The sequence below is a fragment of the Microtus ochrogaster genome, chromosome 18 (assembly GCF_000317375.1).
Source record: "Microtus ochrogaster isolate Prairie Vole_2 chromosome 18, MicOch1.0, whole genome shotgun sequence".
Classification (NCBI taxonomy): Eukaryota; Metazoa; Chordata; class Mammalia; order Rodentia; family Cricetidae; genus Microtus; species Microtus ochrogaster.
Genome location: NC_022020.1, coordinates 11,087,682 through 11,108,144, shown reverse-complemented (window position 1 = coordinate 11,108,144; position 20,463 = coordinate 11,087,682). Strand labels below are relative to the sequence as shown.

The 20,463-nt window shown below is 42.3% G+C and overlaps 1 protein-coding gene across 1 annotated transcript in view; it reads right to left on the bottom strand.

The window, feature by feature from the left end:
- Window positions 1-20,129, bottom strand: part of Dsg4 (desmoglein 4) — a 22,005-nt gene extending 1,876 nt beyond the window's left edge. The window contains exons 1-14 of the mRNA XM_026783649.1: window positions 20,067-20,129; window positions 18,583-18,714; window positions 15,659-15,814; window positions 15,190-15,334; window positions 13,183-13,349; window positions 12,793-12,927; window positions 12,416-12,601; window positions 10,270-10,541; window positions 8,883-9,022; window positions 6,300-6,518; window positions 5,266-5,571; window positions 3,173-3,312; window positions 2,970-3,033; window positions 1,520-1,728 (exon numbers count right to left, since the gene is read on the bottom strand). Coding sequence (XP_026639450.1) covers window positions 1,520-1,728; window positions 2,970-3,033; window positions 3,173-3,312; window positions 5,266-5,571; window positions 6,300-6,518; window positions 8,883-9,022; window positions 10,270-10,541; window positions 12,416-12,601; window positions 12,793-12,927; window positions 13,183-13,349; window positions 15,190-15,334; window positions 15,659-15,814; window positions 18,583-18,714; window positions 20,067-20,129 — 2,334 coding nt within the window. The remainder of the gene's footprint in view (window positions 1-1,519; window positions 1,729-2,969; window positions 3,034-3,172; window positions 3,313-5,265; window positions 5,572-6,299; window positions 6,519-8,882; window positions 9,023-10,269; window positions 10,542-12,415; window positions 12,602-12,792; window positions 12,928-13,182; window positions 13,350-15,189; window positions 15,335-15,658; window positions 15,815-18,582; window positions 18,715-20,066) is intronic.
- Between the last annotated feature and the right edge of the window lie 334 nt (window positions 20,130-20,463).

Genomic DNA, 20,463 nt, shown 5'->3' with positions numbered 1-20,463 from the left:
ATTATGATTGTTTGCCCTCATTACTTTCTTATCCCCTCCGACTACCTCTGAACCCCCTTGTCTTCCTAACTAGTCTCCATGCTGCTTTCATGACTTTTCTTTTCATTTACTGAGTCGGGGTTGCTTGCATGAAGCACAGGTAACGACGGTGCTATTTAAGGAAGCGCGGACTACTCACTGGTGAGAACGTAACTGAGGAAAATGTCCATTTTCCCCTCTGCTGGCAGCCATTAACTGCCGACAGCTCTTCAAGTGCCGGTGGGGCCTTGGGGGTACCTCCCTGTCCATGATGGAATGTTGAAGAGCCTGGTTTTGTGCACAGATGCATAGGTGCTGTGTGTAGTTTAAACCACAGCATCTTCAGACTTTTTCTTTCAAAGAGCAATGGAGAAATTTATGTATTAGCATTTGAGGAATATTTTAGTCTAATAATAAAAATGTACTGCTAATCAAACAAAATAAAGTTTCTCAATATGAAAAATTATTTACTCTTTTAAAATTTTTCTTAGTTTTTTATGTCTTTGGGCATTTTGCCTGCATGTGTGTATGTACTGTATGTATGCCTGGTGTCAGAATAGGGTGTCAGAAACCCTGGAACTGGAATTAGGGATGCTTGTGAGCCTCTATGTGGGTTCTGGGAATTGAACTCAGGTCCTCTGGCAGAGCAGTCAATTCTCTTAACTGCTGATCTAGCTCTCTAGCCCAAACTTATTTACTACGTATAGTGCCCTGCTAGACCAGCACGGTTTCCTGGAGCATTTCTTTGGCATTCTGGTACAAATATATGGGCCCTAGACTGAGAAGAGGAACCCTGGGTTCCTATCTGTTAGCTTTTATCTATCACCAAGTTGAGATAATGCATTATCGAGCTTTAAATCCCTTTGCTCCCAGTCCTGTCATAATAATAATACTAATAATGGTAATAACAACTGCTATTATTTTTTATATTCTTATTATTATCATTATTCTGAGACAGGTTCTGTCCCAGGCTGACTTAGAACTACGTAGCTGAGGGTGACCTCAAACTTCTGATCCTCCTGCTTCCACCTCCTAAATGTTAGGGTTACAGGTGTGTACCTCAAAGTCTGGTTTGTGATGGGAATTGAACCCAGGGCCTGTGTGTGTTAGGCAGATACTCTACCCACTTAGCCGTATCACTGCCCTGTCCTGTCTGTCCTCTCATTTCATTGGATCCACTTGGAGAACAAGAAGGGCATCCTAGAGGACAGTAATGCAATTTTGATTTTCTTTCTCAGCGTTCTTTTGCTCTGTGTCGTTATGGCAACAAAATGGCGAAATCAGAAGAAAACAGAAGGGAAGATGTTAAGGAAAAGGAAGCAAGAGATGATGGTCTTTTCACAATAGTTAAATGTGAAACACTATTGCAAATTGACTTTATGTCTTTTAAGAATTTTAAAATTCAAGATTGGGATAGGGTTAAAAAGCAGCCAAATGTATTTTTAGTCCTAAAGGGATGCCTTCCAAGTCTGTGTGTATACTGTCTGTGTGTAGGGCTTACCTCGGAGAAGTAGCTGTCCAAAAAGGCCATGTTCATGCCAGTGTCTTGGTATTCCCGAAGCGTCCCTATGGTTGAGCTTCTCTTCCTCAGGGTCCCTGCTGCTGCTCCAGCCACCAGGCCTGCAGCTGTTCCAATGCCTGTATTGAGCTCCACTCCTGACACACCCCCTTCCACTGTTCCTCCACCAGCATAAGTATTGGTGTAGATTTCTGAAAAGACAGGGTGTTTCCATGACAATGCCCAAATTACCTGGATGGCTTATCTTACAACCTCTTCCCCACCACCAACACAGCACAGAAGTGGTTCTAGAAGGACAGGCAATGAGTGGCCCCTTGCAGAATTCCCAGACTTGACAAGAGTAAGTGACAGTGGAGGAGACAGCTGTGGCACACACGGCTCATTCTCATGGACACAACCTTGGGTATTTAAAGACACAGAATGCAGAGCCAGCTGCTGGGTTTGTCTGCGCAGGCGTAGCAATCCCTATGTCCTAGCCCACTTAAGAGGGCACAACCCATGTACTGAAGCAAGAACTAGGCTGCTCCCAGCAGCCAAATCTCCGGTCCTCATTTGCACATGCACTGGAGAGCTGACTCACTTGGGGACAGCGCATATTGTTTGCATGGAAGTACCAGGCTTTAGGTACTAAGACTAAGATTTTTCATCTCTGAAAAATCTCATGTCTGCTCTACAGCTGGACAACCCCCGCTTGGTTCACTCATTCCCAACTGTGAAGTACTTCCAAGGACCCTGAGCTGCGTGGGACTGCCGACGTAGGGAGACACTGGTGTGGGAAAGCTCATATGAACTAAAAAAGCGTTCCTCAGCTTGTTGTTCAAAGAACACATTTGTTGCTGTTCTTCTCTTCCCTTTTCTCCAAATGACTTTTATTATAGATAATCATTGCGGTGACCTGCACCCCTCTCCAGGCACTATTCAAATCATATACACAGCAGCACACAGGAAAACACATACATACACACACATCATACCTATCACTTGCATATATATATTCTATATAACATGTGTGTGGTTTTAAAGAGATCTTTCAGTCAATGCTGCATAAAGAATTTTTAAAGAAATCTTATTATACAGAATTACAATTATAGTATCAGTTGTTATGTAACTTTCATCTTAAGGAGAAGGACCTATGCCCAGAGAGGCTGGGTCTATTAAGGACTTCTTACTAGTAAGTGGCAGAACTAGGAAGAAAATCACAATTATGGTTTCAGACTCCGACTGTTAAGTTGCAGCATTTTGAGTTGCTCATCTGTAACTTCAGATAGAAAAGTTGAGTGGTCTCCCCAGACATGTCATTTACCCTCTGAATGTAATCTCATGCAATGAGATTCACACGCATGCTAATGTGTAAGGTATTTTCACTTGAGGTTGGTTTGATAGAATAATTTTGTAAATCATAGAAAGGAAAACAGAATTGGTGTCAACTGACCAGAGGAATCAATGCGGTCTTGGGTATTAGAGGCTGTCATGGGTACGCATATATTGGACACATCCTGGAAGAAAAGAGATTTTTAAGATAAATGTTGCATGTTCTTCATTTAAAAGCTGAGACTTTGCTTTTGCCTTGTATGGAGCTGTCGGGGGCTGACTGAATTCCTGCTGAAACCCCGCACGTCCGTGGGAAGCACTCACCCTGTCTTCCGGATGGGCTCCCTCTATTCGCCAGGGCTGCATCACTCCTTCGCCTCCCTCTGGCACAGGCGCAAACCTGGTCCCCAGGCCTTCTGGCTGTCGTCGCTTGCAGCAACACATAAGCAGTAAAAGAGGAGACACTGGCCAAGAAAGGGATGAGAGTCAACCTCAGCTGCCCCCTTAGGAAGTCACATTTTTTTTTTGTGGTACTATAATTGGAACTGGGTAAATATAAAGGCAACAGTGTATCAGATGCCCCCTCATCAGAGAAACAGTGTCAAACGCACCTGTCCATGTTTATAGATACAAACATCAAACCACAGGGAACCTGAGAGCTGGAAGTGGGGAGGGTGTGGGGCTCAGCAATCCAGAGTTTACTAAATGATTTGAAGGAAGAACCAATTCTCCCTGGAGTCCAGGTTTTCTGAACCAACTGATGACGTATTCTGACTCAGTTCTCTGACTCCTAGTCTACCATATGCGTTCATGAAAATCTGCAAGTCCATGGGTACTTCGTAACTCCTGACTGAGTATGCACATGGATGGCCCTCAACTTATGACACTTTCCCATATGACATCTCAACACTAGGAGCTTTCAGAAATATTATAGAGCCAATAGAAAATGCATTTCAAAATTTGAGTTTGAATCTTTCTTCAGGGTATGAGCCTGATGCAAATGTTGGTAGTGGATTTTAACACCCAGATAGTGAGGGCCTAAGGTGCCAATTCTTAGGTCCCATCTTGGGTTATAACTCAGACACAAAACCCTGTAAAGACCTCTTGGTAATTCTTGTGTGTGTGTGTGTGTGTGTGTGTGTGTGTGTGTGTCTGTGTGTGTGGTTGAGAACTACTGATTTGAAGCAGTTTATTACAACTGCTAAGATTCCAGATGCCAGGTAAGATGCTTTAGGTCAGGTAATATACCATAGGTCAGGTAAGATGCCACAAGTCAGGTAAGATACCATAGGTCAATTAAGACACCAAAGGCCAAGTTCTGGGACACCCCCAAAGGCATTTTGAGAATCAGTCAAGATTTTTGTGTAACCTTGCAAATTCATAGACCATTTTTAAGAAAGTCTGTCCAAACACCAGTTGTTATTTTCTTATATTTCCAAATAAAAATGTTTTAGTTTGTGCTCATTCACAGATAAATGTCAACAGCCCAACTTAATGAATGAACTTAATCATGTTGATTTAAGAATCCAGTGTTGGATTCCCAGTGAAGTATAAATACTTTAGGGGCAAAACAAAATACAATATTGACTTCTCTTTTGAAGACCTTTTGAAGAAATAAAGCACAGGGAAAGACAAGCCTCCTTTTGAGAGTTTGGCTCAGCGGCTTTGCCCATTCCTAGGATCAGGGTCTTTGGGTAGATTCTGTGGCTTCTTGAACTTCTCCCTGGATCCTTCTCTACCAGGGGAGCAGCTCACCCGAGGGCTCAGTAAGCATCGATTCCTTATTGCCTGTGACTGGAGGAGCACTTACTGCTATAGGCATGCTACACAAGTGCCTCCACACCGGCCCTCAGTCTACTGCTTAGCTTCTCTACTTCTCCGTCCTCCATGTGCTAAGCCTTCAGTGTTGCCACCCAACCTATTGTTTGTTGTTTTCTTCGTGCTGAAGACTGAACCCAAGGTCTTACTTATTAGTGACTTGGCATATCCCACTGGGCTCCACCTCCATCCTGTCTGTTTTAACTTGGGCTGCTTCTTTGTCCTCAGTTGCCTTTTAGATTTAATCCCACGCTACACTGTTCTGAGAAAATCCTCAACTTTCAGGGCCCAGCTCAAGTCCACTTCTGTAAAATTTTCCTCAACTCCCCTCTTTTGAGTTTCTCGTTCTTGCTTTTCTGCTTTGAAGCATTTTGGTGAGGTTTCTGTTCTAGGACTTATTTTATATGCGTGTAGATTATACCTGATGATTTGCATATGTTTCCAGTCTGTAGGAAGGCCGCTAACTCTTGGTCTTTGTGGTTATCATTATCAAATAGGTGCAAGCCTTTGTCAGCCCCAAGATGGCTGCAGATACCAGTAAGCAATGGCCAAATGAACTTAGTTCCTGTGTGTCCACAGAGACTATTTATAGTACTTACAGAGAAGCAGCAAGAGGCCCAGAACAATCATGCCAATCCCCGCGGGTCCAAGTCTGACATTCGACTGTCCAACCCCATCATCAGTGACAGTCCCATAGGTGTCATCTGTCACCCAGGTGCCGTCCCCATTGTAGATGCCTGTGGTGCTGGAGTGCAGACACACATGGAGGTCATCGCAAAAGCAGGCATCTAGCAGGACAATCTGCGGCAGCTCACAGGCTCTGTTGTGACTGTCCGTCACAAGAATGGGGACTTGGTGCGTTCCTGGAGATAGAGTCTGTTCAGTCATAAGGATGGCAGAGGTTTCTGAAGAACAAGGAAGACACAGCAAACACGTTAGAACTCCTTGGGAGCAACCCTCTCTGACACCTACAGCAGATTCAGCTCCTCTCTCCACATTATGTATCTAATCCAGAGCTGAAGGCTGTGCATATGGGCCAGGGCCAGATCCCATAGCTGTCTCCCTTTGTGTCGGTTACCCTTGTCCCCAACTGTAGCATGCACTGTCACAAGAGCATCTCACCTTAGTAACATGTCTCATGGTCTGCTCAACCATTGCTGCAATATTTGGCAGTTTGGATTTCAACTTTTATCCTTACAAATAAAAATGAACTCACACCTCATTATAGAAACAATTTCATTGGTGAAGAGAAAGCGGGTGATTTTCTACAGGACACGAGGATATCAGAGACATTTGTGTTTTTGTCTGGATTTATAAAATGCAGGGAATTGTGACCGTTGCTGATTAGTCAAGTAATCTGTTTATCTCAAGTGATCAAACGTTGATTTACTGCCTACTTGATGATGGTTAATTAGATGGTGTTTACACATTATGGATTATCACTGCACTACTGAAATCTTTTGACTTTTTTTTCCAGGCATATTTTCCCCCAAATATCTAGTATAAATTGATTTTTCTTTTAATGTGAGTATGCCATAGAAAGAGCCAGAAATCTGTGTTTGACTATCTGACTAGTTATTTGTTCACTGCTTCGCTCTGGGGCTTCAAGGGGAGTAACTTTCACTCCACTTACCATTGATTGATCGGATATGCCATATGCTAGCTGTGTCTGATGGTTCATTGACCACACAAAAGGTGAAGGGAGACCCGAAGGAATGATCACTGACGTAGATCCTGACAGACGAAGCATCGACGCAGACACTTCTTCTTTCGGTGTGAATGACTGGACAGTAGTCATTGGCGTCCGGAACCTCAATGCATATGGTTCCCGTAGCTGTTCTCCCCGAGCCATCTGAAAAGGAGAGCATCATGGGAGTTAGGGTAAGCCGTGTTGTGGGAGGGGAGAAGATTCAATTTCCCATCCCACAACGATGCCACAGGAAGTATGGACAGTGTGAGTGATGTGTGAGGCGGGACGGTTTGTGCCTGCTTGGGTCTCTCTGGTCACTGTGGCCCCTCCAGCATTCTTTACAGCCTTTCTCGTCTCTTTACGCTCTGCTCACTCTCCCGAAGATGGAGATGGGAACTGGCATGTCCTTCAAAGAACGTTCATCCTTTGCTCCTCTCATCCTGCCCTAACGAGGCGGACTCTACAGCTGCGGTCAGTCTCCCTCCTCAGGGTCCGATTCCGTGCGTGTGTATTCAAAACTGTGGTGGGGGAGGGGTTGAATAATTGCTTGTATATTTTTATTCAGTTTTCTTTGTTGGTGAGAATTTTAGTTTATGTCTCTCTGTAATGACATTTCTAGGGACAAATATCAATTTCCTCTCTAATCTACTTGAAACAAAGCATTGGTCAGTATAATGTATTAGAAAAAGTAGAGGCCCAAAATTGGGGCCCGAGTGCAGGCCACGTCCTACTTCAAGCTGTGTTCTAGTGAACAAAGTATTGCTGTTTTTACACTGCCAGGAGCTGCCATTTTCTCATTTGAAAATTTAGATATTACCCTCTCTAGGTTAACCAGATAAATCATTTTATGTTAGTACACTTATTTGAAAGATAATATTCTGCTGCATTTATTTATTTGCCTGTGATAGAAATCAGGTCATCAGACTTGGTGGCAAGCACCTTTACTCACTGAGCCGTCTTGCCTTCCCTAAAGATGTTTTTGTGTACTTAAGTGATGGTAGGTCAAGAGCCTGTCTTTATTCCATGTGAGTATGATCACCACAGGACTTTCTAAAGTGTCTTTTATTAGAGGCACATTATAGTCTCCCACAGTTGGCTCTATTTGCCACTCTCTGGAGCCGACTTGTGGTCTTGTGATTTGTTGCCAGAGCTGAAGCTGCTGTTTTGAAAGCTTGCCCTCCAGTGCGTCTGTCTCCTCCCTTGCTGTCTACATGTCCAGATTCAAAGCCAACCACAGGAAGAGGAGGCTCTGTGCCTACATGGATCCTGTGCTTAGGTGAGAAACGCCAATCTTCTGGCACATTTTGCTATCAAGTTTTCTCTTCATTCTTGTGCTGTAATTATCTTTTTATTCTACTTATTGCTGATTTTCATTCATGACCAAGGTATGATCAACACGCTTAGATTCTGTTTCAAAACAACAACAACAACAACAACAACAACAACAACAACAACAACAACAACAACACCCTTCCAGAATATTGGCTTAAGTAAGCAAGACAATGTTAGGTATGTAGCAGACGTGAACTTTAAGAGACAGTCTTAGGATGAGACTAACATTTGTGGCTCATTTCTTAGACCTTATCATGCTTTTGGGTTCTTAGACCTTATCATGCTTTTGGGTTTTGAGCTTGCCTTTGCTCAATCACCTTTCTCTCTGGACACTGTGAAGGCCAGATGTAGCTGTTCACTAACCTACCACCTCTGACTTCACCTAGGTCTTCATCGGGAAGTTTACCTGGCTTCTTTCCTACTGACTTCACTCTGTTTTCTTTGTGGCTTCTGGCTTCCTAGGCACTGTTCTCAAAAATCATTGATTGTCGACAAATAACAAACCCCTGTTGTGAGTCACCAAAAGGAACATGTCATAGATTTTCCCATGAGAGAAGTGACCAAATCACAAATTAATTCCATGCAGCCTTTGCATAAAGATGGTATAATATAATATATAATCGATTTTTTTTTTGCCAAGAGCACCTTACAGTGGAGAGTGTAATATATTTTTTAAGTAACAGGCTGGTTTCTCATCAAGGCTCAATTCTGGTGACTCTGAAGTAAGTATACTCTCAGGCACACTGCCTCCCACCAAGGCGACCCTGTAGTGATCTTTGGCACAGTTTGTAATCCTGACTGTGAAGAAAACATTCCTGGCATGCTCTACTTAGTGACATTAGCCATACTCAAGCTATGTGGTCATAAGAAGAAGCAAACTTTTATTTTATACATATCCAACTTTTATGCTTTATATTATAGAACTCATATGATTCTGTTTTGGGACTAAGTGAGATAAATTATGGCTTAAATATAAATTATGGGTACAAGTGTAAATGAATTCTGTCTATTTTTTAGATTTGGTAAGTTTAACTCTTAATCTAACATGTCTAAAATTTTCTGTAAGCTCTAACATACCAGAAAGCAATAGTTTTTGATTCACAGAACAGATTTTGGCTCAACATTAGAATAGCTGTATTCATAATAGTTCATATAATAGTATGAATCATATTAAAATATTGAAAAAAATCTTACCATCTATAGCCAGGATTTCTGCTGCATATATCCCATCAGTAATGTATTTTGACTTTGCGTCAAATTCTCTAGAAAACTGTATCTCACCAGTCCTTGAATCAACTTTTAACCAGCTGCCTGCATCATGCCCTATGATATACCTGTTTTTAAACAAACAAGTTCATTGTTACACTTCCGTGAAGTTAGCATTTCTAAATCACATGAGAACTGCAGTGCAATGGGCCCACATTGTGTATGTTTGATTCATCATTGTCTTAGCTCACAAAATGTGAGCGCTTGTGTGTGTGTGTGTGTGTGTATCTATTCCACTGAGAATCCAGTATTAAATATATTGTTGACAGTATATTTGTAGGTTGACAATAAAATTTACTTCTTCTTCTAGATTTTTGGTTTTACAGTAAAATGTATGGGTATATGGCAAGCCCATTTATTAATTAATGATACTGTTATAGCAAATACACGTTCTCTAGTTTGAAAAACAAATATTTCTTTTCAGGCATGGCAGACTACTTGCTGACTGTAGGCTTGGGATAGGCTGATTTCAGATTGTCTGTCTCCTCAGGGACTTGTTGTAGCCCTTATCCACCTCTCTATCTGGAGACAGATCCGAAGGACTTGAGCTGAGATGAAGAACGTTTGGGTCTCTAGCAGCTGAGATCACACACCTTCACTTCCTTCAGCTGATCCCCTAACACTTCCCCATGTGAGCAAACTTTAGAAGTTTGCCGCAGAGCCAATTAGATTACTAAATTGGTATCTGTTAACTCTGAAAGTGCTGGGTTAGGAGAGGAGCTACGAGAGACGAGAGGGGGAGGGAAAGACCATTTCTAGTGATTTCTAGGATCAAGAAGATCTTGCTCTTGTGTGTAGTCTGTGCCCAGTGCCCCTAATGTGTTCTCTTTTCCTGCTTTGCCTCGTGATGCTCACATTTCTGAAACACTTGTGTTCCGGTTTCTTCCACTGTTTTCTTTTTTTTTCTTTTAGATCAAGCAGAGAGTTGAAACTCATCTCAAAGATAGCCCCAGGTTCTCTGGGAGCTGGCGGTGACTCACTCTTTATGGTGTGTTACTGCCTACAATATGACCTAAACTGGCTTAGTTCAGGGTAGTACAGCCAACCTCAAAGGATCAAAGAGACTCTCCTGGCAACACTGGAAGCTCTTTAATGTTGCAGCCACTCCCCAGACGCACTTATGCTATAACCTGCTAGAGCTCCCATTGCCACTAACATGTTCTTCAGTTCCAGAAAAGCGCCGAATGCTGTCATAGTCCCCTAAAACAAGCAACAAGAGAAAAACCTCCATCCCCCGAGTGCTACACCAATTCTCTACCACACTCCACATGAACGAACAATGGCCACACAAGTGGGAGGAAAGTACTTGTCATACCTGACGTTTGTTGCAGTGTTCCCTGTGTCCGTATCTATGGCTGTGTATGTGCCAAGTACATAGTTCATTAAGGAGTCTCCCCGGGTTCCTTCTCGGAGACTAAACGTCATGGAACTTGGGCGAAAGGTGGGTCCTTCGCGCACATTGAGAACCTGGATTCTCACGGGGGTGGAGTGCATTTGGAATTGAGACACCACTGAGTGGTGAAATTCAGCTTTGTTTCTTACTCCAATGCTGAGGTAAATATTCGGTACTTCTTCATAATCCAGCATCTGAAATGATGGACAGAAACAGTTTTGAACTAGCAAAGGGCTCTCTCTATTGGAGGAGGATGTATGTATAGTGGACATAGATGCTTTAAGTGCTATTTTCGTGGGTGGCTTAGGTACACATGCGTGCCTGAGGTGATATTGGATGTCTTCCTCCGTGGCTATCCACCTTATATACTGAGGCAGGGTTTCTCTCTGAGCTTGAAACTTTAGCTTGCCTTGAGAACCCCCAGTCTCTGTGATCTGTGGTTTTGGATACAGGTGGTCATCCATTCCCAAATGAGTCTTTTGTGAGTTCTGGGGATTTAAACTCTGGTCCTCATGTTTTAATGGCAAATGCTTTACCAGCTGTTCCATATCCTTAGCCCAGTGCTCCCTTAAGCTAGAATAAGAAATATGATGAAGAGGCTATAGCCTAGAACAAAGTCATGTAACCATGCAATTCTGACCCTTATGTTGAAATAATCTTAGTTACATAGTGTGTTTTTGCATGTGATCACTTAAGACTTTTGCACATGTGTAGGTCAGCTAAGTTTATAGGGTCATTTGTTATTTGTTTCTCTTTGTTCTCTATGATGCTGGGAACAGAACCCAGGGCCTTGAACATGCTAGATGGGTGTGCTACCACTGAGCTGAATCTCCACCCTTATGTCTGTGATTTAAAATTGAGATTATAGTTTGAAGCTTTCAACTTTTTACATAAAAAAAATCTAAAATGAAAAATTACACCTCTTTTTATAAAAATTAAAAAGTAAATCTGGAATGGATCAAAATTCACCCACAACTACTGACTGAGCAAGTAGGTCCCAGACCTCCTTTGTAGAATTCACATCTGAGACTCTCTTTAAAGTAGCAATGGCAGCATAGAGGAGACAGTATGTATGATCTAAGCAAACATATGGTTATGAGTTTAGATGATGTAAACAATTCTAAAAATATCATGCTATTACAATCAGCCTGATGCTATAATTTAGTTGCACTGGTTCTGGCAGACCAGATGGCTCCTTTATTAGGCACACTGAAATCAGTAAATGCCACACCCTGAGAAAAGCCACCTTTGAGCGAGTTTTCTGCATGAAAGGTGAATGCAGTCTTTTGATCCAGACTGACTGATGTGGGAACATAAAAGTTTACAAGAGAAGAAGCTGTTGTAGAAGCAGGGTGTGCTGGGCAGTATTTGTGAAGACTGTTCTAGAAGCTAAAGTAAGCAGCTTGGGCTCTTTCTTGAATCCTGGTTTACCGTCTCCAGGCTGGGATCCTACAGATCTGTTTGGATTCTGCCCTTATCAAGTGCCACCCAGGAGAAACGAGACAATTTGATCTTTGACTTTCTTTCGATTTTTTTATAAAAAGAAATTACAGATTTTCTGCCCAGAGTGGTGTGGGTTAGATTATATCATTATATCTGGAGTAGAATATTGTAATGCTTAATGAAGACTAGGTTTGCTATTTCCATTATAGCACAGAAATCCCACTGAGAGAACCCCAGTGCCCCTGCTGGCTGCATGAAACCTTTTCAGACTAAACTGGTTGAGAAGAACCTCACCTTTTCATCTCTCACCAGCACCTCGCGTTTATCCCACCCCGACTGGGCCTTATATCCCACCCAAGTGTCACTTTCGTTCTATGAATGGACATGCTGTTTACTTAGAGAGCACTTTCTTAATTTCTCACTGTCACTGAGTGCTATGAGAACAAGGTAGCCTTGTTCTTCTTACTAACAGATATTGTGTTGCTAGCCTGGAAGCCTCCTCCATCACAGTCAGGAAATTCATGGATATGGACAGCATTCAGATTCTGAGCTTTTTGAAAGCATAATCGGTTTAAGAATCACTTGGAGCTTCTTTGGAAGGAAACCGTAGGAATCCCATGCTTACCTTGACCACTTTCAAAATGCCTTCATTGGTTCGTGGATCTGTTTGGATTTCAAACCAGTTCCCATCGTTGCCAGAGAGGATTGAGTATTCTGCCAACCAGTTATCAGTGCCTTCTTCATCAAGATCAATTGCTTGTAGTCGTATCAGTTCTGAGCTCAAACAATTTTCTTCAATACTTGCTGAGTACTGGAATAAAGGGGTCAAGTCTATGACATGAATTTTTAAAAGAATAAAGATATTTCTTTATGCTATCATAAAGAAATACTAAGGCTTGTGTAATAAAGCTGCGTCTCTCTATATTGCAGCAGCCAGACTTCTGAATAAACATGAAGGCAAACTACTGTCAAGAAAAAAAGATCATTAAAATAATGACTTACTGAAGTTTTCTCCAAGATGGGGAAATTATCATTGACGTCCAAAATCTTGATTCTGCAGTCACACTCGGAGGACAGCCCATCTGTGGCTCCGTCCCGATCTGAGCCCCTCACAAGCAGATTGTACATACTGTGTTGCTTAATCAGAATGAAAGACAGCTATAAGGCTTAGGTACTGTGACTGTGACCCCAACACAATCCAATGCCATTATTTGTTTTTTAATAGATGCATAAAATGAAATATTTATCACTAATCATTTAATTTTTATTACAATTGACTCAAGCATTTTTCCTTCCCTGCTGTGCACTGGACTAAGGTCATGCACAAATCATTTTAACTTTGTTTATTCGAAACCAAACCCTCTGTTATCAGTCCTTCAAAGAAGGCTTTACCTCTCTGTCAAGGAAATTGGACATCGTGCGGACTTCTCCGGTGTACCTGTTCACCATGAACATGGGTGCGCCAGCAGGCTCCTGGGAGATGATCTTGTAGGCGATTTTAGAATTCAAGTGATTGTCTTCGTCTGCATCTGTGGCGCTTAACTTTACCACCAGCGCATCTACGAGTAAGGGTGAAGGTGGAAAATGGTTGGGATTCTAATCCATCAAGTCATTAGGTATGAAAAGAGGGGTAGATCCTTCCTTGGCTTTCCCTAAGTATTCCTCCAGAGTGTGTTACTGTAGCTTACACCAGGGAGTCCCATCACCCACACTGGTGGTTACAGAAATAACAGTAGTTTACATATGAAACTCTTGACTGTTTATTCTTTTTCTCTTAATGGTAAGTGAGTAGCAAACTAGCGGTCTTTAATTTTTGAAAAAGTTCAGCAGACTATCATAAAGCCAAAGGAAGTGATTTTTATCAGATTTGCTTTTACCATGGCCTTATGAAATTATTTTATATTGTTTAATTAAGAAGTTGATGACGTAGTTAAATTCAATATTGTAATCATTTATTACTTATACGCATGAACTTTTTTTTGAGACAGGGTCTCTCTTACAGAACCCCGGTTGTCCTGGAACTCACTATATAGATCAGTCTGACCTCCTACTCACAGATCTGCCTACCTTTGCTTCTTGAGTGTTGGGAGCAAAGGTGTGTACCACGACACCTAGCAAATATGTATAGTGTTAATTGTCACTTGTAACAAAATTATGACTGTTTGCACTTGAAGATAATTTATCAAAATAAAAGTTATACAGTTGTGAAAATGAATAATTGATCAGAGAGAATATAAGAAGTTCTTAATTATTCATGTAGAGAAAGAATGGGCCTTGTGGCCAATTCCCACTGTTATCATCCACAGGATTGATTTTTCCAGGATTGGCAGAAAGTTTGCCTTCCAGACCTCAAAGTAAAGACCCCACTGTAGAAAATCTTGGTGCCCTTGAACAGGTAAGGCAGGGGCACCGGGACTTCAGAGTTTATGAAGGTGTGTCTGGTCTTGTAGGTTATTGTTTAGAAGCTGTGCTCACAGGAGGAGGAGGTGGTAGTAACACTGGACTGGTTGTGGTTTTCTCCTCTTCCTTCACCAAGACTGCTCTGAGGAAGTTAATAAGGAAGCTAAAGCCGGAGTCTCTCCTGCCCCCTCTTGTGCCCCTTAGTGAAATCTTTCTGCCTTTCTATGCCTTCTTATTGTGTATGTTCACAACTCTTGTGTTTATCTGCCTTTCTCCCCAGCTTTGCTAATACATCCTCTGGAAAGTGTTCTGAGGTATAATGTCAGGTGCAAAATTGAAAGGTCAAGGAATATTAGAGGGTTGGGAAGAGGTGGCAGTAGGTAGCATGGGAGGAGAGGAAGTAGCAACATCAGGAAATATAAAAGTAAGAAGGAAAGCCAAAGAAAGCTAGGGGAGGCACTAGACTTGGAATTACACAGTATGAAAAGACATGGGAGAAAAGGCAGAAAGGGAGGAGGAGGGAGAGGGAGACAGGGAGACAGAGAGGGAGGGAGGGAGGGAGAGAGAGAGAGAGAGAGAGAGAGAGAGAGAGAGAGAGAGAGAGAGATGTCACTTGCTGCCTGAAGACATAAATATTCTCCATTGTGGCTCTGATGGAGACAGCACCTGCATCCTAGCTCTGTAGTGTGGTTTAGCTATGCCCGCTCCAGGCATAGATCAGAATGGAGTCTGTTGTGGTTTTACATTTTTTTTTTAGTTTTTCTCATTCAGATTAAGTCAGTTCACCCATTTCTGAGAATGACACTGAGCAGTGGCTCAATTGCATGTGTGAGAGTCATCTATGAATAAGAGGATATCTAGCATTTTAACCATATATGTTTGCATTTGAGTTGTGTTAGAATGTCTGATTTGTGAGTAAGCTGGCATTTCCATCTTTCAAAGCCCTTGCGTAGAGGAAGTGAGCAGATCAGTGAGGTAGAGAGGTGGCGCTCCACTCACTGGCGTCGCTGTTTTCCTCAATGGTGGCTGTGTACACATTCTGCGTGAAGACCGGCGGGTTATCGTTCACATCCATGACTTTGACTCTCAGCTCCAGGGGCCTCTCTAAGTCTTCCCCTCGTGAGTTCAGAGCACGACAATGGATCTGTGCAAGGTCAGAGAAAAATTGTCCTTCTCCACCAAGACAAATTAAGCAACATGCTTGCAAACACACTAAGAAATGTGCCAAGAAATAACATCCCCCCCCAATTCAGAGTATAGTTGATCCTAGCAATTGAAATATCACTTGTTTATAAGCAGGTACAGTAAATACATGGCACACCAAGCCGGCTCTCAGATTTCTCATTCCTTCAAGTTCTTCACTTGTTTCATTCTATTTTCTTTTTATCCACTGACTCGATTTACTTTCTTCTTTTTTTTTTTAAAGGAGAAAAAACAGCACAAACAAACAAAAGCTTCTAGGACTCACCAGGAACAGTGGGGTTATCTCTCTGTCCACCACTGAGGTAATGTTAATTTCCCCAGTCCGAGGGTTGATGGTGAACACTCCATAAGGCGGCCGATCAATCCCTGCTCCAGAGATTCGGTATGTTATCCTCTGGTTCACTTCACAGTCTGATCTAATCTGGAAGAGAAATGGCAATGATTGGGATCTAATTTGGGTGCAGTGTAGTTTGGGATGGGCCATTGTAACTAATCTTCTCAAGGCTCTATACTATGGGAGCATGATGACATAAGCTCATAGGCTCATTACAGAATTATACAGTGTGTGTGTGTGTTTGTGTACAATTCCTGCCTGATGATGATGTGCATAAAGTACATACATAGTTGATGTTTACTGTCAATGATATAAATTTTTTGCATAGAGAGTCTGACAAAAGTAAGCGAATCTCTAGTGGGTTTGTTTTATTTTTTAAATAAGTTTGTGTGCATGTGAGCAAGTGCATGTGTGTGTGTGTGTGTGTGTGTGTGTGTGTGTGTGTGTGTGTACAAGTGCAGATGCCCATGGAAGCCATATGCATCAGAACTTCTTGGAGCTGGAATTAGAGGTAAGTGCAAGCCACTGGAAATGGGTGTTGAGAATTGAATTCAGGTCCTCTGTACTGCAAGAGCAATACACACAAATAATCCCCGAATCATCCCTCCAGCCTGCTTCTCCTGCTTTTATATTTGAAACAGGGTCTGATATAGCCTAGGTGAGCCTCAGTCTTGTTGAGGATGACCTTGAATTCTGATGCTTCTGCCTCCACACCTTCCAGAGCTGGAATCACAGGCATGAGGCCTAGTGTTATGTGGTTCTGGGAATTTTATGTATGCTAGGCAGGTACTCTACCAAGTGACCAACATCCCCAGCATCTCTTTGATAATTTTTAAAAATTGGTTTATATTAATATTACTTTGGTTATATTTGAGTTTGAGACTTAAAATGATACGTAAATGAGGAACACTGGGAGAAAAATATGTGGTGTTTGGAGGCAACAAAAATATCATATCCATAAATCTACTTTGTCACTTTTATGCCAATAGGTAGCATAGCTAATAATATGCCATATGGATTTTGCTTTGCTCATTTAATTTCTATTGATTATAAATTTAGACTCTTTATGTTTTGGAATCTTACCTGTATACTGCAGATGAAAATACTAAGATTTGTTGCCAAAACACTATGACTCAAGTCTACTGGGAATATATCTTTGGTTAGTTTAACTCTAAAGATCTTGTTTAATAGGAGGAGACCTAGGAATTCCCCCAAAGCAAAGAAAGCTGAATTTTTAAATATGAGTTACATAACAACTCTGTAACTAGCGATGAATCAAATGGGAGCAATATCAGAAAAGTTTTCCTCAGCTCTGGACGTCAGTGAGAAAATGCCTTTCTTTTGAACACAGTGCAATAATACCCTTGCTAACACTTGCTCTGTGTTCTAATGCTATAAAGAAGGGATTTGGCGGACCCTCCTCCTTGAATTCGGTGAAGGTCCAGGGTCAAGACACCCAGAAGTAAGAGGTCTCCAGCTTTCATGGACTGAGAAGGCACACATCTTCCTACAGCTCTCTCTCTCTTTCTCACATACACACAAATGTAATTAAAATTTCTCTGTAAAAAGAGATTAGGGCTTAGAGAGTTGAGTTGCACCAAATTTGCCTTTTTTATTTCTAGAACTAACCAGTATGAAAAACCCTTGACATTGGGAGTAGGTCTCCCACTGTGATAAACCTGTGACATATAGAGAGAACACAGAACCCAGTAGATGGACTCTATCCACTCATGGTGGAGAGCCACGTCTATCTTTCAGACTGGCTTACCACGGACCTTCTGTTGTGTGTCAGTCCCCATCTTGGGATAGTTAAGAGTGTTCTGGGTTGGGAATATGTCCCAGTCAGTAAATGCTTTCCTGTTAAGCATGAGGAGTAGCGTTTGATCCCCAGAACCCACATTGAAGAAGTTGGGCATAGTGACATGTACTTGTAATTCTGGTGCACAGCAACTGTAGACAGGTAGATTTCTGAGGTTCACTGGCCACCCAGCCTAGCCTAATTGGTGAGCTCCAGGTCATTGAGAACAAGCTGAAGATCACTGAGGATACAGCTGAGGTCATCTAATGGCCTCCACAAACACATTCACACCTACGCATGTGTACCCATACACATGAGTGTATCTGCAAGCATTCCGCATTCCACACACATTAAAAAATAACGTCTGAGCAACATAAGTCAACGACAGTATACCATTCCTTTAAATCTCTTTAGGCGGCCGAAGCTGCAAATCCTTGAAAGTTTCCAGAGCTTTTGAACTAAATACAAATGCTTCCATGTTAGGAGGCCCCTCTGGCTGGTCAGTGATTGCAGTGGATGGCCTGGCAGCTTTTTTCAAAGCTTGGGGACGTGGGGACTCCCCCCTCCTGACCCTTGGTTAAACTTCCGGCTCTCTACCTGCTCTTATCTGGAAAATGTCCCAGGGCAGGGAGGACTGACCTTATCTGAAAGCTGTTTCTAAGCCTGGATGCCTGAATTATCTCTAGGGTGACCCTTGGCACAGTTTCCTGCTAGAAGCCTCCCCTGCTGTATTCCTCTAAGACTTGTGTTAGGAGCTTTGCTTTAGGACCCTGCTGTCACATAGAAAGTCTTCCCTCAGGAGCTTGCCACTTGATGCAAATTGGTGTTTATCCCAAGGACTCTCTAACTTATATTCCTTATACTCTGGAATAAAGCTGAGCAGATTCCCTGAAGCTGTCTCCACGAGAGCTGTCTCCTACCCAAAGCTGTCTGAGCCCTGTTTCCAGCTTCTGCTCCCTCTACCCTTGTGGACCAGTGTAGCCAACAATCTTAAGGAAGAAGCAGAGCCACACCTCCTCTAGGAGCTCTGGCTACCCCTGCTTGCTCCATCACTCACTCTGGCAATTGGGTTCCTCTTGGAGTTGTCCTCTCCCTCCCGACAGGCGGCGGCAAACTTGATCCACTCCCGCTTTTGTCTTCTGACGGTCTGCCAGGTTGTGGTGCCGTTTTCAACGTCTAGTTCTTTTACCTAAAGCAAAAACGATGGATGTTCCTCATAGTGTTTGGGTACCTTCTGCTTAGATAACTTATTGACATTGTAAGATGTGTCCAGAGGAAATGCTAAATTGAGGATCAAAGGAGCCGATTCTCTCATGGATAATTCTGGACATAAACCTTCCCACCCCTGCCAGTGCTAGACATAGAACGGTCTCATGTTTCCAGAAGATCCTATGGGAACAGGTCTCCTTAGCTGTGCTTGGTGCTCTACAGCTGTGCTGTGCCATGTGGCGCCTCTCCAGTGCATCTCCCTCCCTAGGTTTTTACCGCTCCGCCCTTCCTTGATCTCTGACTGGGTTCTTCCCATCCCTGTCACTGCTCTATGTGAATGTGTTCCATGCAAAACAAAGGAAGGGATTCTTCTCTTCTGCTGATAAGCAGTTTGCTATAGTTGAGATCCGTGGGTGGTATTGTAAATTAGAAAGCTTCTAAGCAGCATGCACAGCTCTGGTGACCATCCTATGTGCAGCTTTGTCATTTCCTGAATATGTTGGCTGTATCTTGCTGGATGTTTGGCCTTTCAGGAATTTATGTCAAATTCACCAAGAATTTGACAGTGCCAAAGAGTCCAACAATTCTACATCAATTATGAACACACATATAACCATGTGTAAAGGCATAAAATGTGTATTTATTTCTCGAAGTCTTAATGTCCTTATTGGATCATAGATGATCTTGTTTATTTAAGGCTTGAATGTTGCTCTTGGAGAAAGCAGATGCCTACAAGAATAAAGCTTGTCATTTCAAGAACAAATGAGTTTGTACCTCCCCCATTTTAATCCCATTGTCTGAAATGTCCCATGTATCTATTTTTTTGTCAATGTCCCTTAGACATGACTTTACTTTCTTCAGTGACTTGAGACAATCCCAGTGAAGATTTCCCAATGGTTATGGGTTTAGGAGGTACAGGCCCTTAGGCTGACTTCCGCCCCACTCTGAATGGAAGTAGATTCTCTGCCAGTCTGTTGAGTTGCAATTTAGGGATTTTTAACTTTGCAACTTTCTTTCATTTGCAGGGCATCAGTAGTACCTTCTCACTGACATCCCTCTTCCTTCTTCCAGGGCTTTGCTTGTTTGACGTAGGTTGAGAAGTCTACAAATAAGCTGCTAGCAGTTGGATGAGTGGAGGTGCAGTGACCTCAAGCTCTGGAAACCATATCTGATATGCATAGTCATCAGGATCTAGGGCCTTCCTACTGTTATTTCAGGTCAACTCAGGCTCTATCTTCTACCTTTTGTCAAGATAACTATAGTCGCTAATATTTTAATACATGATGCATCTTAACATCCATTTTCTTTTCATTTAAGTCATGCATACATTACCTCAACAATGAATTCACTGTTCACTCCCAGTACCACCTGTAACAGAGGGCAAGACATTAGCATACATTTGTATAATTTATAAGAAACAGAATTATAAGATTATGATATTCTCTCATCATTTAAAAATGTATATGCAATCAATAATGTAAAATACAGTTGACAGTAGAAGATGAGCAATGCAGAGTTGCTTTCTTATCTTTAAAAGTCTTCTGAGCTTCACAAGAGCACAAAAAGAAAGCTCCTGAGCTAAGGAGATGACTCAGTAGGTAAAATGCTTTCTGGGCAAGGATGAGGCCCTGAGTTCAGAGTCCTCGTACTTTCTGTGAAAGCTAGACGCCGTGACAAAGACTTGTAACACCAGTCCTAGGGAGGTGGGAGTAGATTCCTGGGCTTGTAG